Here is an 18,720-nt window from a genome sequence, read left to right as displayed (position 1 = left end):
TGGCACCTGAGGTCTCTTGTCACAGGGCAATCCTTTTCCTAAACATTTAAGTCCCGCAGCACATGTTTGTGAGAAAGAAAACCGGAAGAGAATCTGGTAGAACTCATAGAATGACAAATAAAGAATGCAGGACCCAGAAGCTTGGGCAAATTTCTTCCATAAATAAATGAGAAAGGTAGGGAAAAACCAAGGAAGAGAATTCAAGGTCAAGGAGATTTAAGAGACATAACTGCAAGCCAGGCAGTAGTGACATGTGTCTCTAATTCCCAGGAGGCAGAGGCAGGCAGATCTCTGTGAGTTCGAGGCCAGCCTGGTCTGCAGAGCTAGTTCCAAGGCAGCCAAGGTTACACAGAGAAGCCCTGTCTTGAAAAACCAATAAAGAAGAGACAGAAATCTGCCATATACAACAATGAACCTTGACCAGGTCCCAGCTGACCAACGCAATTTCAAAAGATGAACAATGAAAATTGAAGATATCAGAAAACGGCTGATAATTTATTAAGTGCTAATGTTACCACGATGCTTTAAAAGTGTTCAGAAAGACGTAGATGAAATTATATGATGTCATGGATTTGGTTCATATTAATCCACTCTGAAGCAAAGCCATGGGATAAACAGATTCTCTATTTGCTTTTGCTTTGATTTTTCAGACATGCAACTTGCCCAGGTATGAAACCACTTCCCAGAACCCTGCCAATATTCTCACAGGCTTGGGGAATTTGACGTTACAGATACAGACAGCAGACAGAATGCTTTGGGAGGAATATCTTACTACTCTCTAGACTTTCCATCTTTGCCATAAACCCATCACTTCCTTCTCCTTCCCCCTGAGAAATGGAGCCGATATGAAACTTGTTTAGATGATTAAAACACAAACATGCACAATACCCCACGGTGGCCTCCCACTCTGCAATTAAGCTTGAACAGCACTTGCCTTAATAAAGTTCTGAAACTTTTTGTTCTGCTGGAGCTCCTTAAAGAGGCTCACGGCTTCTTTGTGATGGCTGCAGAATTCTCCGTAGATCTTCTTCATTTTACTTGCATTTTCTTCTGAAAACTGAGCACATTTCCAAGACGGTTTAGAAATACTTCATTACGTGCACAGAGGAAAGAACATGACGTTTTTTTGTATTTCCAAACATCACAAATTTCCCAAATACAATCACTCCCCTTCCCCCAGGCACTTCTTAAATTAAAATAAAAGGAAACGAAGTAGCAAGGGCCGACATAGCAGCATCATATTGTACTGGGCTAATTATCAAACAGCCAGTTGTCAAACCTGTGCTTTAATGTTTGCTTCACTTTTATGCAACTTACTTATTAAAACTGTAGTAGTACTACTTTCACACCGGATGTCTGACATCATGAGCGGATCACAGGCAGGTGATCATTAGCCATGATCAGAGAAGGAGAATAACCAAAATGCTAATTTTTTAACAGAGGGGAAAAGGAAAGGTGTGGACTGAATGTTTCCATCACCCTGACCTGTGGAGAGATCTTCATAAACTCCAGAGACACAGGCAGAGTTGGGAGGGTTAGCTGCCTCATTTGGCTGTGGTTTAAAACCACAACAGCTCTATACGATCGCATCCACAAGGAAGGTCATTGTGACAGAAAGCCTCCTCAGAAAAGTCTTTAAGATGCATTCCATCATCTTTGGCCTTTTCTCTTCTGCTCAGTTTTATCTGTGTTGATGAAAATATGTCTGAAGAGATGATCCTTAAGCCACATGGTTAAAACAGAGCTAACAACACACAGTACCGATACTTCAAGAAACTAAATGACTAGGGGCTTAGACAGCTTAGTAGTTTAGTACACTTGCTGCTTTTGTAAAAGATGTTCACTTCCCAGCACACACGCAGAAACTCACACCTTTCTGTAACTTCAGTTCCCGGGGGTCGGATGCCCTCTTCTGACCTTAAGTAATTCACAGATGTACATGTAGGCAAAACATCCATGTACGTATATTTTTTAAAAAGTTTTTGCAATCTAAATGAACAGAGAGCTTTACAAAGTTCAAAGAATGGAAGAATCAGAATAATAAAGGTGTCAATTGTTCCCATAGATAACGTAGATTTAACCCAAATCATAGCTATCTTTTTATAAATATATGCAAAATTATTCTTCAGTATACAGGAAATAAAAGAAAAGAAAAAATCTAAAATATTCTCAGTACAGCAGGGAGACACCAGTGCTCAATTTTCTAGATTATTCCACAGCTCCCATTTCCAAGCTGGAATGGAAAGATGCAGAGACGCACTCAGCGGAACAGAACAGAAACCCAGCATGCACAAGATATTTTTTGGCAAAGGTTCAAAGCCAGCTCCAATGGGGGAAGAATGGCCTTTCAATGGATATATAAAGATAGGAGAGGAGAGACATAAAAAAATAAAAATTAAAGAACCCCACCCTTCCAAAATTCATAGAAAACTAACCAGGAAATCCAGAAATTGCATTTTTAGGGATTTATTCTGACAAAGTCAAAACCTGAATTTGAAAAGAAGAAGACAAGGAGGAGGAGGAATGAGCTACATAGGTAACCACTGATGTGATGGAAAGAACTGGGCCAATTCCCTAAGACTACAAACTACATCATTCCATTTACACAACACTGTTGAAAATGACAAAAATACAGAGTTTCCTGGACTCAGAGAGGAGGTGGGAGCAAGGGTAAGAGGGAGCCAGGCATATGGAATGTAAATGGGGAAAGCTTGTGATAAGAACATTGTCTTGACAGTATGGACACCAGCGTCCTGACTGTGGTGTGTGAAGAACATTGTCTTGACAGTGTGGACATCAGTGTCCTGACTGTGGTGTGGTAAGAACATTATCTTGACAGTGTGGACTTCAGTGTCCTGACTGTGGTGTGTGAAGAACATTGTCTTGACAGTGTGGACGTCAGTGTCCTGACTGTGGTGTGATAAGAACATTGTCTTGACAGTGTGGACGTCAGTGTCCTGACTGTGGTGTGTGAAGAACATTGTCTTCATAGTGTAGACGTCAGTGTCCTGATTGTGGTGTGATAGCTTGGGAAAATGTTATAGCTGGAGGAGGGATAATGCAAACAATTATAATTTTATGTAGCAAATCTCAGATCTTAGCCCTCTCCTATGGTAACCACTGAGAGACAGAATGCTGAGCTTCATTTTCAACAACTTTCAGGTAAACCTTATGTCCCTGAAGTTAAAACAACAATCACAACAAAAACGATTTGTTTGTGCCCTAGCAACAATTTCCACTGACAGTGAGTTCCTGCTGACTGTGTACTATCTCACTCCACCCTGCCTTCTGAAGCACACGTCTGGTTAGACCCCAGGATAGACCCATTCTGCACCAGGATGTACAGCCTTCCTATACCCTAAACACTGTCTCCTCCATTGTTCCTAAAACATCCTCTAAGGACAGTACTAACTGATTATGCAGGAACTCTGGCCACACATTGTACATGCCAACAAGGAGCAGGAACACAGGCCCAGGCTTCTCTCACACTCTTTTTCCCCAAAGAGAAATCTAGACTCTAACCGTTAGGCCTCTAAGTAAGTCCATGTCAGGTGATGACAAGGATCCAATTTTGGCCCCTGCTTTATCCACACAAATTAAATAAATACAGAACCAATAAAAACACATGTTGTCATTAAATATGAAAAAAGAACAAAACTGATTCCAAGGATTAGAGTTTAAAAAGAGTAAAATCATGATTATTTATAAATGAAAGAGAAACTCAGGTAATTTCAAATGACAGAATTATAAAGCTTCCAGTTCAGTTTTGAATGTTCTCTGTATTCTGACATTTTTATTTCAATTGAGTCGCAAAGTCCTTTATGTCATCCTATCTGGATGGATCACGTGAGATCACGGAGACAAAACAGTCTCAGGGGATAAGCAACAAAGCAGATTCCTCTTTGGTTAAAGAAAAGCTTTTACAAACACAGACTCTTATATTGTCAGACATGTAGAGTAGCTCCTGCCATGTGTGCATCTAGAAATACTGCATTTAATCATATCTAAACCATCAGGAAATCCAATTCCTCTTTTACATACAGACCAACAGCTTATCTCCATGGCTACCTAGGATAGAGGGAGAGCATTTAAAGAACTGAAATCCTTAGAGAAGGTGGCATTACCCAGAAAAGGCCATGCTAAGGCAACAGAGGAGAAATCTAGGCACTTCCCCAAGTGCCACAGGCCAAACCTGGCGGCCCACTAAATTCCGTCCTGGTTTGTCCGAGTCAATTATTCAATAAATAAAAACTCCAAGCCCAAGGATCCCCTATAGCTGTTAGACTATGGCAATAAACAAATGAAAAGATTCCCCCGCCCTGGCTGGGATTCACAATTGTGACAGCAAAGGCTTTCCTGCCCTTTGCTAAAATTCTTGGCTCATCTTGATGATAGAGTGGATTTTGATCTCTGTCCCAGGTACATCGCCTGTGAGATGTGTGAAGGCTAGAGAAAGTCATTGCCCCTAGTGTTTACATCTATATCTATACAGTGGGAAAATGGCACCCGACTCACAATGCTATGACAATTAAACAAGACACACGGGGAACATAGTTTCTTCCATGTTAAAATGCTACTTCACTCTGGGTGAGCATGCTTTTCACAAGAACCCCTTCAGAAAGAGCCAAGGCCGTTGTGAAATTCTGCTGCTGCTATTGTACTCACCAACTGCACAGCCTATTCTCAGCAATGTCCCCAAAATCCCAAATCCCTGAAGTGAGATTTATTTATGTTGTCTTCTAGGCTAACTATAAAACATTTATATCCTTCTTCCTAGGGTGAGCCAGAGCTTGACTTGAAGCCACACTGGAGGACCTATGCTCTAAGAAGCCCCCTCTCCCATCAAAAAATCCATGCGATTCAGTTACGGCTATGCGATCTGCTGGAGACAACAGAATAACCCAAGCCATATAGAAGAGGTAGTCATTGGTGGTCAGGAGCTACCTAACATCTGTTACACAGCCAGGATCAAACAACACCCAATAAAAGAAAACCCATGGCCCCCACATAGGAAAAACTATAAAGAAATCAATTTCATAATTCCAAGGATTTTTAATCAATAAAGAGTCTGCAAACCAAAGATGGACAGAAGGTTTAGTGATTAAGAGCACTTGTTTCTCTTGCTGGAGATCTCAGTCACCCACGCGGTAGCTCACAACCATCTGTAACTCCAGTGTCAGGAATCGACACCGTATTGTGACTTCTGTGGGCACCTGGCAAGCACATAGTGCACAGATATACATGCAGAAAAAGCACTCAGACATATAAAATAAAAAAAAAATCTAAGGGGAGGGGTGTTCCTGCAAACATTTAGGATTCTGAGACCAGCTTTGACACCCTTCTTACCTGCTGTACCAGAATATCTCCAATTCGGTTGATCACAAAATTCCTGTCGTTACCCATGCAGGATTCCTGCCTGCGTTCCTTCATGCTGAAGAAGAAATGCCTATGGGTTTCCAGCAACTCATCTAAGCAGGGGAAGATCTTGTCCACTGTGCTGTGGTCCAGCTGCAGCTCCTCCTTCATGCCCTTCCTGAAGACCTCAGACATGATGAGTAGTGTCTGCATGTGGTGCACCTCCGTCTGCATCAGCTCTGAAATGTGAGCACATGCATGACCCAAATGAGCTGTGTAACATGTCTGCCAGTCATGCAGCCTTTCCTACACTCCTGTGAACACTCAAGAACAGATATTTCAAAGAAAAGAATTCAGAATCACAGATCTTATTTGCCGACACCCTTCCAAGTCACGTTTTACAGACAGGACAGACAGATGGACATACTAAATAGTAATGAGCATCTAATCATCTTTCTGTCATTTCATATCTTTTATTCACCCTCTTGACGAATGCTAGTAACTTCCTTCATATGCAAATTCAGGTTTTGATCATGCACTGAGTTAGAGAGACATACATAATACCAGTTAAAATAAAAATAATTCTATCAAATTTTTCTCTGTAACAAACAAACAAACAAAAAGCCCCATATATGTCTCTTGCAATGCAATTCTACATTACACTAATAAAAATGAAGGAATGTTTAAGACTATCAGGACCATTTTCCCCCAAAGAAAAGTCAGTGATGATTAAAATCTTATTTACACTACAAATATTAATTGCCCAGATATTAGAAGAGGACCCACAAATGAAAGCCAAGTAAAGCAGCTAAGGGTCAAATGTTTCCAACAGCTTCAACTCCCATGCCAATGCTCTATAAGATATAACAGCTTGTTGAAAAAAAGTCTTTCTTTGTTGTTTGTGTTGAGTGCATGCATAATCAAATAGTTGAAATGAAATAACTTGGTGAAATAAACTCAATGTAATAAAGTTTCCCAAGGCTTTATGATAGTAGATTCTTTCTCTCACTAAATCATTTTTCAAAATTCATTTTTTCCAGAGGAAAATGATAATTATATATGTATAAAAGATAGAATTTAGATTATATATCATATATATAATATCATGTGCATGTATGAAAAGTGTTCTAACTAAATGTCTTCAATAATTCAAAAATGGGCAAAGCAATTTAGTAGATAAAACTTCAAAAACAAACAAATGATCACTAAGTATCCAAAAAGATGCTCAACAGGGGCTGGAGAGATGGCTCAGAGGTTAAGAGCTTTGCCTACTCTCCCAAAGATCCTGAGTTCAATTCCCAGCAACCACATGGTGGCTCACAACCATCTGTAATGAGGTCTGGTGCTCTCTTCTGGCCTGCAGGCATACATGCAGACAGACTATTGTATACATAATAAATAAATATAAAAAAAAAGATGCTCAACAGGGGTGAGGATTAACTTTAGTGGTAGAAGCCCTGTCTCTAAGGCAAAAAGCTTTGTGTGAGATTATTATTCCCTTCCTCACCCCCACCCCCACCCCACCTTCATCACAGCCCTCACCCCCACCCCCACCCTAATCCTCATCATCCCCCAACCAAGTTCAATATCCTTAGTGGGGAAGTGCAAATCAAAACCAAAATAACACAGCATGTCACGTATACTGAGCTAATTACAGGAAGAAAAGATAGAGAATAAACACATGTTGGCAAAGGTGAAGGTGGGGAGCGATTAGAACCACCTACACTGGCAAGGATGTAAGATACTTCAGCTGCCTTAGTAACCAGCCTGCAATCACTAAGAAGTTAAAATGAAGTTACCATATGACTTTCAAGGAAAAAGAAAAGAAACAACATGAAATGCACATCCATTAATGACCAGATAAACAAAATGGGATATTAGTTGACTTTAAAAAGGAATGAAGTACATACTATGATTCTTCAAACATCATATAAAGTAACAGGATACACACACACACACACACACACACACACACACACAAAGAGACAGAGAGAGAGAGAGAGAGAGAGAGAGAGAGAGAGAGAGAGAGAGAGACTGACTGTAGAGGCAAAGGACAGAGAGTAGGTTAGCAGTTGCCCAAATCCAGAGGGAAAAAGAGAACTGAGAAGTGAGTTCTAACGGGTATTAAGTTTCTTTTGGAAGTGATGCAAATATCCTAGAATTGGAAGGCTTAATGGCTCCACAACTTTGGGGAATATACTGAGCCCCACCTGATTACATATGGGGTGTAATTTTATGGTATATAGATTATATCTCAACTTTTCAAATCCACTGTGAGAGAAAACAGTAACCCCCAACATGTAGGAATACGAAAGCTCTGCACAAGCTCCCAACTACCCCATGTTTGGGGACAGAATCTAAAGTATCAGCCACGAAGGGGAAATAGGTCTAAATACAGCATCCTACTTCATCGGAGGCACAAATCTCTTTCATTGAGACCCACAACTTCAAAGAATCCGTATTTCCTTCGGCATTGTTAGCGCCCCTTTGGCTTACCCTATCATAACATTTAATCCTTTAACTAATTTACTCATTATGACTGAAGGGGTAGGAATACTATCCCCCCCTTGTATGTGTTGAGGGGTACTCCCCCTCCTCCTCTGTGTGTGGGGTGGTGGGAGGGTGACACTGAGCACAAAATCCAGAGCATGCTAGGAAAGCACTGTGCCACCGAGCTACTCTCTGGCCCTTGTTCATTTCCCATTACTTTTGGGTTTGGGACAGAATGGTGCTGGGTAGCTAGGAGGTCTGAGATGCTCAATCCTGCCCAGTGCTGGGGTTATTGGCAGGAGCCACCATGCCAGCTTTCTTCATCTTTAAAAGGAAAGCAATGAGGAACAGAAGGGAAAGGAAAGATTTTCCCTGCGGGTCAAACTTTTCTGACACCAAGAGGCCACATGACCTGAGATAATGCACCTGTTTGGTGACATTGAGCTTCACAGTGTGTGAGGGTGACCCGAGACTGAAGAGACATGGCAGCACTCTTCATATTAAATAATATTATCGTCTAACAAACATTAAAAAGGGGAGCATCATCCTGTTATCTTCCTGTGATGTGACTCCCAAGGCCCCTGGAAGGTTCCGAAGCCTACCCCCTAGTACCTCCTAATCTTGGTGAAACTCTGCCCCCAACCTCCATCCTCCACCCCTACTGAAGATGAACAAGGCACCTCTTAACAGAGGACAGGAAAACATAGGCCAAAAAGAATGAAGACCCTGTCTCAGCTACAAAGTGGGGTGTCTTGTTGAGACTACTTTTTAGTACGTTCTTCACGCTTTGGATTGTCCTAATTAGCTGTTTCTACTTCAGATTGCCTTCACTCCCAGAAGCGCACCATGGTGACATCTCAGTGCAGCTGAGCTTGATACTAAAGACTGCAGCACACAAATGTTGTCCTCACCCAGCCTCAGGCCCAGACAGTTTCTACAGGCACAAATGGTCAACCGTAGGCCACATGCAGAACTGTAATATCTGCAGCAAGAATGTGAGAGTTTACTGTGGCTCAAACAGGAAGAAGTGGAGAAGTATCTAGAGGCCAGACTCAAGGAGATCTGCTAAGGGTATGGGAAATCAAATTTCCTTGATATTTGTACATGCAAGGCTGCATTTAAGCCTTGGAACCGTATTTTATACCTGAATATTATTATCCCTGCTTTACAAATGAGGAGACTGAGGCTCAGGTGAGCCACATAGTTTGTTTGAGACCATTTAGGTGGAAAATGACAAAACCAGCCTTGAACTCAGGTCTAGACAGTATCACCGTCCATGCTCTCTCCTCCAAACCCAGTACTTCTGCCCCCAAAGCATATTTAAAATGCTTACCAAAAATGACATCCTGTCTTTTGATAACATCCTTCTCCTGCCTACTGCAAAAGGAAGGGTCCACCACAAGACTCCAAGACTCGGCTTCAAACTCCTGGGCATCACTGCTGAGGTCGCTCCACAGAGAAGAATCCACAACATCTAGAAAAGAAAAGCCAGAAGCACGGTGCGCCATACGCCAATCACAAAGAGATTGCCAAGAAGCAGGCTCTCAGGCTCGAACCTGCTAGAAGCACAGGAAGGCCCCAGCAAGAAGCTACAGTGCAGGCAGGTGTGGAGCACCTGCAAACCAGGGGTGAAAGGGTCCAGCACAGCTGCCACGAGAGTGAAGAAGAGCAGCATCTGACAGCAGCTGCAGGAAGGTGAGGAAAACTGGAGATGCCTTGGTTGGTTTGGGCCCACTCTGTTGGAGTCTGATTCAGTAATCTTCCCAGCCCATGCCCTGTTTACAGAGCCTTGACCTCACTGTTGCTTTTTGCCTGGGTTGTTTTACATGGTTTACTCACATCTGAATTTGAACGTGTCCACTCCGTTTACCCTCGACTTGGCAAAATGCAAAACACAGTGGGAGGCTTAAGTCCTGCAGGTAAAAACTTTTCTAATAGAGCTAAACATATACACATGCACCGTTCAGGAAAAGAACCACACATACACACACACACACACAAACACCTTTCAGGAAAAGAAACACACACACACACACACACAATGAACAAACACCGTTCAGGGAAACCAAAGCCTATTTGCCCTAAACAATGCTCCTGAGAGATCCCAACTGGTGGCTGTAAAAGTGAGGTGACAACGCTTTAGGAAAACAGAGGAGAAACTGAGTCAACGCTGTCTACCCAGTTCTCCTCTTCCATGTGGAAGTTCTCCTCTTCCTTATTCATCGAGGCAACCTGAAAACAACAAACAGTCCACCATCTTGAATTACATCCTATAAAACCCTCTCCAAAATGCTTTGTTTCCTAGAAGCAGCAGACAACAGGTGGGGCCCATGTCACAGTGGTCCGGGCAGGAGCTGTCTTAATTAAATACGTATTCGAGTGGGGGATTCATTCTCTCCATTCTCCCAATGGCTGTGCCACGTTTCCCATGACCCCCCCCCCCACAGCGCATCTCATTCTTTTCATTACACCTATCTCTTAGGAATGTCTCCATTTAAAAACTGCTTCTTAACTCCTCAGTCACTCCTGACTGCGTCCCTCAAGACTAAGTTGTCATTAAAAAAACAAAAACAAAAAACCTTTTATTGAATTTGGTCTTTGACAATTCAAACATTAAAGTACATCCTGAGTACTGTAACCTCTCCCCTCCGTCCTCCACACCCCCAACAAGTCACTTTCCTACACTCGGGTTTTCTTGAGACCCTTAAGAAAAGTAGGTTCTACTTCAGGCAGATACCATACAACTTCTACAGAGCAGCAGAGAACCAAGGAGACGACTCAGCAGATAAAGGGTTTGGTGTGCAGAACCCATGCAAAAGCCAGGCAAGCAGGCTGTGGCCTCTGCAATCTTAGGACTCCACATATATGCTCTCTTATCCATACATGAGTATCCACACATATGGGACCAATATACATATACACATATATGCATACCACACACAGAAACATGAGAAAAAGAACAAAATAACACACCCCATCTCATTTCTTGCACAAAATATTCCCTTCAGTAAACGCTCACAGAGACGGGAGTGCTCCACCCCATCTTCTCACCTTCCATCATGAAGGACTCTGTGGAGGGGGAAGAGCCCATGGACTGATATAGCTCATCAGAATGAGATCTGCTTCGCCAGCTGGTACTGTCCCCCTCCAACTCCAAAGATGTCACTGACCTCCTGAAGCTGGGAGACAGAAAGGGAGACACGAGTTAGCCCCCCCGCAACCACCCTGGGCCATGAGAGCAAAGCAGGCCACTGAGCCTCACCTCTCCAAAGTGGTTCCCGGGACGCTTCTGGACAGCGGGTGCACCTGCCCTGCAGCTTCCTTCCGTCCGGCTGGCAGTCCGATTGGCATGGAGGAGGACGGGTGCAAGGAGAGTCCCGGTTGTGGGACGTCTCTAAGTGAGGTGCCTGGAATCACAGGGGACACTTTATGTGTGAGGGCAGCATTTACAAGGCAAGAAAGCCACAGGCGATCCGGACAGGTACACCATCCAGCAGCCACTTCCCACGGGCCATGGCCCAGCCTTGAAACGGGTCTCTCTGACACTGCCTGGCACCTTTCACGTGTCCCTTCCTCTTCTCACCCTTCCAACACCCATGCTGCCGGCCTGCTTCCACACCTCCCCTGGGAGACTGTGGATGTCTGGGGCGACCCAAGCAAACAGATGAATGGAATGGGGAAGGACCAGCCGGCTTTCCCATAAACCACTGCTTGTGCTCTTCGAAGCCAGCTTTAAATAGACACAAGGTGTCATTAGCTCTGTTGGCAAAATACATACAGTGTGTGTAAACAAGCATGTGCACCCAGAGAGGGCAGCTAAAGGGAAAGGAATGATGCTGGAGAGTCCACTCCTTAGGGAACAACACTCCCGGGCAAACAAAGCCCAAAGCCCAGCCATGTTGTTTTCTCTATACACTGAAAACAAGCGGGCATGGACACATTTATGTTTGGGAAGAACTGTAAATAACCCTGAGTGGGTATTTCAGACCCTTTGGGTTGTAGCTATTGAGTCCACACTCTGGAGCAAAGGGGAGAAGTGTTTACATAGATGCCAGGATGTAACAAGGAAATGTATACATCTCCGCTTTGGTCCCGTGAATTCCACAGGAAGAAGAGGAGCAGAAGACATTCAAATTTCCAAACTCTGAGCACCTTTTTAGTCACCCATTTAACTTCATGAAAATGAGAAGCACCTCAGAATTGATGGCAAGAGATTTCTAAGGCCAAAGCAGAGGACCGAGTGACAAGAGAAGCTCAAACAAAGGTGCATAGCACCACACCCAAAGCACGTCACCATGACTTAGTACACCTATTGTCCCCACCAGAGTGGGTTCCAAGATGCCAGTCACACTTTGTTAAAGCGCTGAAGTGAAAAGTGACCAGGCACTTAAAATTCCTGCCACTTATCACACAAAGCAACCCCAGAGAGAAGAAACTACAAATGCTTTCAAGGGAAAGCAAGTGTTTTTCAAACTGAGGCTATGTCAGTGTGGCTGGCTCCTCGCTTGTAACACAAGGAATTGTTCAAGGTTCCTGGTTGTTTTCAAGAGAAACTATTTAAATCTCAGCAGTGTATAATTAAAACAAGAACAGAGTCATCAGATTTGGAAATAGACAAATAAAACTTCAGCATGCTTTATAATTTCAGCATCACACTAAAGGTACTAAAAAGTCCAAGCCTCAAATGCAACTAAACCAAGCATGGGGTCTCCATAACACTGGACCACAGGGACCAATGAAAATAAAGAGATTCCAAAGCCAAAGACTTCTTTTCCACTAAACTGTGTGAATCATAAGGAGGTTTTAGCATGTATTTCTACAGGTGAACATATGCTACTATTAGAAAAACATCAAAACATGTACATTCAATGCAATGCCTCTGCCTACCCCCAAAGTCATTAAATCAATAGGCTATATTCTAATAAACACCATTAGAATTGAGACCCGTCAGGTAATACTATTTCCATACAGTCCCTGTGATACACAGGCCACGCTCTACAGATGATGCAGAAACTCATAGGCTGACCAAAAAGTTTATATCCTTCTTGACTTCTTTACCCAGGTAAAAATTGCACCATGCATATGTTATGAAGAAGAAACCACTGGACAAATGAGAAAACAAACGCAGGAGGTAGTTTTATAATGGAAAAAGTATGGTATGCATTACATTTTTAAAAGTTCTTGTCATTTTCCCACAACACTTACTTCCAAGGATGGTTTGTGGTTTGTTCTTGTTGTATTTCTCTTGGAATTTCTAGTAAAAAAAATTATTAGAGACACATAAAATAAGATCAAAGCACCACTTGGCTACAAGAATGTACACATGGTTACACAGCATAGGTTTCTTATCTACTCCATAGTCATTATCTTATTCATTTCAGGGAAGAATTCAAAGCAGAAAACAGTAAATGCAACAAAAGCAGAGTGTGGCGACCAGGCAATGTGCCAGGAAGAAGGAGGGATGAGCCTCATGAATACTCAGTGCTCAGAAGGCTCTAGACAACCAACGTCTATGGCTCATGCGGCCAAGCCGTGGAGAAAGAGGCCCTTCTACCCACACTGCCTTGCTTCTCTTGTGTCTTTCTACCTCGTCATACTCCTCTTTCCGGGGAAAACCACCCTAAACTCTGCTGTCTCACCTTCTACATCAACCCTTAAGTGTATCAGTTAACACAGGGCTCCGTGACGACCACCCCACCACCTCCACACTGCAGGAGGGTCCTGCTCAAATTCACACACACCTCACGTTCAACGGTGGAGTGGCCACAAAGGACTGGAAGTGTAACTGTCATCATCTTTATAACCTTGTCCCAAATATGCATCCTAGCTCCATGCCTCCAGCTAGGCTCTCAGCCACAGCGGTGCTTCCAGGGAATGTGCTGGAAATACACATCCCCGGGACCCATTCAGGTTTACAGAATCTGAAAACCTGGGAGGGGACCTAGAAGCTGAGGTCTTTAAAGCCTTTTGGGTGATTCTGATGACGGCTGCTAGAGAATATGACTCTAGGCAGAAAGCCTAGCCTGCTCACCTCAAATAACACAAGCAGATCTTCTCTCTACTGGTAAACATGGACAGTTAATCAATAGTCACACACTCTAAGTATGTGTTACCACCATATGGTAAGTCCAATAGCCCTAAGAGTTTGGTGTCCAGCAGCAGACGACACAGGTAAGCAAGCTAGGCCACAGGGCACACATATTCTTCAGGGACTGGGAAGTTACCTTGGTACAGGGAGGCACAGCATCTTTGCAGCCCTTGTGTGTGTTCGCCTTACAGTCTGAAATAGAAGACACAGACATTTCCATCTGACTTAAATGCATCTGAAGATAAGGTCACATCACACTTTATTAGTTATTATAAAAACGACACCAAGAAGGACACATATTTAAGAAGTGAAATATTTAAATGATGCATAGCCCCACACAAGCATAAGCACACGTGGGAACTTTGAGTCCCTTGAGGACAATCTGTCATCATCTGTAATGACCTTATAAGTTAGAAAGCATACAGCTGTGTACCGAACCCCTCTGGGTCTGCCTGATAGCTCACTTCCTATTGTATGTACTGTGTTCTCGGGGATTTCTGAGGCTTGACTGATAGCCCTCAACTCTAGCATCGGGCAAACTGTCTAGGGGGATGGGAAGAAATGAGCTGGCAATAATGCTGACCGAGAAAAACAATGCATGTCAGCTTCAACTGGAAGAAATTTCTATAGAGACGGCTTAGAAGTCAAAGGTACACACTGCAGTTGCTAAGGACCGGAATTCAGTTCCCAGAACCTACGGCCAGTGGTTCACAACCACCTAGAACTCCAGCCCCACTCTTCTGGCCTCAGCAGGCAGCTGCACTCACAAGTACACAGATCCTCACCTCACCCTCCCCCCCCCACACACATAATTTAAAATGAAAATAAATCTTTAAAAGGCAAATCAGATGAAAGTGGTTTGCCACTGGCTCATACAGCCTCCCCCAGAGAAAAACAAGCTTTCTGCCCACAGGGACAGAGACCAGGATGTCTTCATGTACACTGGTGTCCATGGGGGCTGTAGTCTGGAGGCTGTCATGCTCCTTTCCGATCCTCCTTGTCACCTTCAAATTGCCCACCCCTACACTACCTCTGTCAGAAAGAGCCCATAGTCTGTAACTGAAATGTCTTTGGAGTTGATCCATAAGATCCCATTTCAGCCCGTCACGCCACACTGCAGAAGACCCTGCAGGCCACTGTGAGCCAGGCCAGAGACTCAGCCTCAAACTGTCCAAAGGGGCATTTCCGTCGACTAGCTAATGCCAGTGAGCAGAGCAAGGCAGCTCTATATACTGGCTCTCCAGATGAAACCCATTTTCTTTCCTCTTATTTCCAACCAAACAGAAGAAAAGGAAAAGTGAAGGTTCTGAGACGCCAGTGAACAAAGCTTTGGGGGGGGGGGGTACAGGAAGAGCCAGCCTCTGGGCTTTGGGCCTGGAGACAGAGATGGAAAATGTAGATTTTTGAGATGTGCTTCTGATAGGGCAGGCAAAGATGTGTCTATGAAATCAAAGCCAAAGGCATGTAGGGAGATCAGGACTGTGGGTGGGTCAACAGCCTATGAGAGGGGGCGGGGCTTTGTGAGGCAGAAACTGCCAGACAGGTGAACAGCAGGAGCAGATTTCCAACTGGACAGACACAGGTCCATGTGACCATGATATCAAACTATGTGCTATGTGAACTCAAACTTCAAAGATTTCAGGATGTGAAGAAGAAGGTCGTGATTATAAAAGAGACAAAGGCAGATCCCAGAGATGACCCTTGTCTAAGAAAGAAGCCAAAAAAGATGAAACCAGAGCTATCAGAGCCCGAGGTGCACAGAAGAGAATCTCCTGAAGCTAACCGAGCAAGCTCGAGGGCGAAATGAAAAGTCTCACTATTTCCTAATAAAAATAATAGACACAGTCTGACAATATCTGCGAGATGAAAAAGTTAAAAGTACTTTGGCGTATAGGTAGAGAGAAGTGGGGCTACTAACAAGGGATTCGGGTCACTCAGGCATCAGATTTTCCTGAGGCAGCAGTTAATACTCAACTACGCTGGCCCTTGTAGATGGAAGCTTGAACTTTGGACTAAAGTTTTATTTAGCCACGTAAACAAAGTGCCTAGGTTTCATTAAACTATCCCATCCCATCTGAGCCTGAGAGGAGAATCAGAAGTAAAGACTGAAGAATGGATTGGCGAAAGGTTTTCTCTTTCATTTTTGAAGATTTATTTTTATTTTTAATCACATTTATGTGCCTGCATGTGGGAATGCTGAATTGAGTGAAGATGCTCATGGAGGCCAGGACATCAGATCCCTCTGGAGCTGGTTACAGTATGGGTTCTGGAAACCAAACTCAGGTCCTTTGCAAGAGCAGCATTCACTCTTAGCAACTGAGGCATCTCTCTAGCCTAAAAGTAAGCAGTGACCCAGGCTAAAGAAAGAAAGCTGAGCTTGGTGATAGACATTTGTATTCTCAGTACTTGGGAGAGGAAGGCAGGAGGAGTTCAAAGTATCCTTGGCTACATAGTAAGTTTGAGGACAGCCTAGGCTACAAGAGACCAGAGATGAACAAAACAAAAGAAGGAAGGAAGAAAGAACAGAAAGAAGGAAGGACAGGAGGGAGAGAAGAAGGGAGGAGGGTTTTCAAAGCTATTGTAAGTATACACACAGAATAGAACGAAAACATTGAATTGCTCTTGAAGTAATGAAGTCATTCCTGAAATGTTCAGCCTACAGTATGAAAGAAAATGTAATAATACAACAATTGGGAATACTAACGGAGGGGGGAAAGAGGCTCACATAAGGAAGATAAAACTGTATTAAGTTATGAGCCTTACGTAGCCATAACACTATCATTAGTAGATATTAAGAGCCCTTATTGTGCCAAATTGCAGGAGACGATAAAAGCAAGCAACACATGGTCTAAAGCCCCAAGCCAGACAGCAAGGAAAACAGCCAGGAATTGTCAAAGATAGTTGGCAGCAGTAAAATTAAATGTAAATAAGAAAACCCCTTTGTTATAAAAACGCAATTTTCAGTTGCATTACAGATTCTCTCTAGCTAAATTGAAGACATACACGCCAAATAAAAACCACAGAAACAGTTAAGAGACACACAAAGAAAGGAAAAGCAAGAGGAACATTAATTTGAGACATTCAAAACTCAGTACAAAAGGCAAGAAAGGACATCAAAGTGCAACAATATTAATTAAAGTTCATCTGCAATGAATTCATTCATGAGGGTCTGTGCACCACATAATGTCGTATCAAAACACAAGCAATTGAACTCAGGCATACATGAGAATGTTACAGAATTGCCTTGTTTATGAACTGTTAGCATCTCAGAATCTCACAGAAAAAAATGACACTAAGATTTTGAGTAGCTCTACAATGTACTGTTTCACATCATATCTTTCTGTAAGATTGAAGCTATTAACCAAACACATAGAAGATGATTATCCACCCAACACAGAAGAGACTGTCAAAGTCTGCCTACTACTCAATGTCAAAAATGTAAGGTTAATTCAAGTTTAAGTGACCAACACTCCCCCTTCCAGTGAAAACCTTGGAAGTCCCCAAACTAATCCTAAAAACCACTGTGGTATAGAGAGAAACAGCGAGTGTACACTTCAGCTTGCATACAGACTGCAGAATTTAATCTAAGGGAGTAATCAGCAATGTAGACAGAGGTATGTGAAAACACATGTTCGTCTATGTTTTGAAAATATAGGAAACCTAAGTATATGATGAGAAATGACTGAAGACTCGTGATAGAATCATCAAGCAAAATCCCAGCATTAAAAACTGATGCAACCTCATTAGGGTTAGAAGCGACTAAGTAATGAATGTGGAGAGAGAGAGAATTAGACCTCCCTGGGGAAGAGCCCTCTAAGGGGCTATCCAATGCCAAGTGTCAGTGCTCAAAACAAGAGCAACACCAAATGGACTCCGGTTGTAGCCGTATATTTATATGTGTCATACGTGTAAAAATAGTAATTAAAGAAAACAATAGAAATATGAAAGAGTGGAGGAGGGTAACAGTGAGACGGGGTAGCAGAGTATGACAGTAGGTAACTGAAAATGATGCAAGTTGATGGAGGAGGGTCACTGTCTATCTGTTGCTTTCATTGGTTAATTAATAAAGAAACTGCTTGGCCTGATAGGTCAGAACATAGGTGGGTGGAGTAGACAGAACAGAATGCTGGGAAGAAGGGAAGTGAAGCAGACACAATAACTCTCCTCTTTGAGATAGACGCAGGTTAAAAGCTTCCCGGTAAGCCACCACCTCGTGGTGCTACACACATTAATAAAAATGGGTTAAGCAAGATGTGAGAGTTAGCCAGTAAGAGGCTAGAGTTAATGGGCCAAGCAGTGTTTAAAAGAATACAATTTGTGTGTTGTTATTTCGGGTATAGATCAGCTCCTATTACAGCAAGTATATTATATACATGTATGAAATGCCATAATAAACTCATTAGCTTATACAATTTAAATACTTACAAAATGATGATATATTGAAAGCAAAGTTTTTGCATATGGAAAATTTTTAGACAATTTAAGCTTCTATTGAAGCCATATATCTTTTGTAAGTCTTTACATACTTATTTTTTTAAAGCCATGACAGATTTGATAACTGAGCATGTCTGAGGTACTTTCAGCAATTTCTGGCTTCCACCAAGATGTCATCAAGATGCACTTAATGAACTCAACAGGAGTGGGTCTTACTTATGCATCTGTTTTCCTTAGCAGTCTAAGGAAAACTAAACCTAAATGTTAAGGGTCGAGTTTGTGACGGCATCTGGGGGGTTATGAAAAATTACTATGCCCTGCCTCCCTTTCCCCTTCCAGCATTTATGGTGACA

At 42.8% G+C, this 18,720-nt stretch overlaps 1 protein-coding gene across 4 annotated transcripts in view; it reads right to left on the bottom strand.

The window, feature by feature from the left end:
• Nucleotides 1-18,720, bottom strand: part of Arhgef28 (Rho guanine nucleotide exchange factor 28) — a 291,354-nt gene that overhangs the window by 56,183 nt on the left and 216,451 nt on the right. For all 4 annotated transcript variants that reach the window (XM_041663279.1, XM_041663280.1, XM_041663282.1 and 1 more), the window contains 7 exons: nucleotides 14,070-14,125; nucleotides 13,051-13,099; nucleotides 11,108-11,252; nucleotides 10,897-11,024; nucleotides 9,179-9,319; nucleotides 5,347-5,594; nucleotides 935-1,057 (listed from right to left, as the gene is read on the bottom strand). In XM_041663279.1, coding sequence (XP_041519213.1) covers nucleotides 935-1,057; nucleotides 5,347-5,594; nucleotides 9,179-9,319; nucleotides 10,897-11,024; nucleotides 11,108-11,252; nucleotides 13,051-13,099; nucleotides 14,070-14,125 — 890 coding nt within the window. The remainder of the gene's footprint in view (nucleotides 1-934; nucleotides 1,058-5,346; nucleotides 5,595-9,178; nucleotides 9,320-10,896; nucleotides 11,025-11,107; nucleotides 11,253-13,050; nucleotides 13,100-14,069; nucleotides 14,126-18,720) is intronic.

Source organism: Microtus oregoni, unplaced genomic scaffold (genome assembly GCF_018167655.1).
Source record: "Microtus oregoni isolate MIOR12 unplaced genomic scaffold, Mior012 000014F_ref0000157, whole genome shotgun sequence".
Classification (NCBI taxonomy): Eukaryota; Metazoa; Chordata; class Mammalia; order Rodentia; family Cricetidae; genus Microtus; species Microtus oregoni.
Note: the sequence above shows the minus strand (reverse complement) of the source record. Positions and strands in the feature narration are given on the sequence as shown.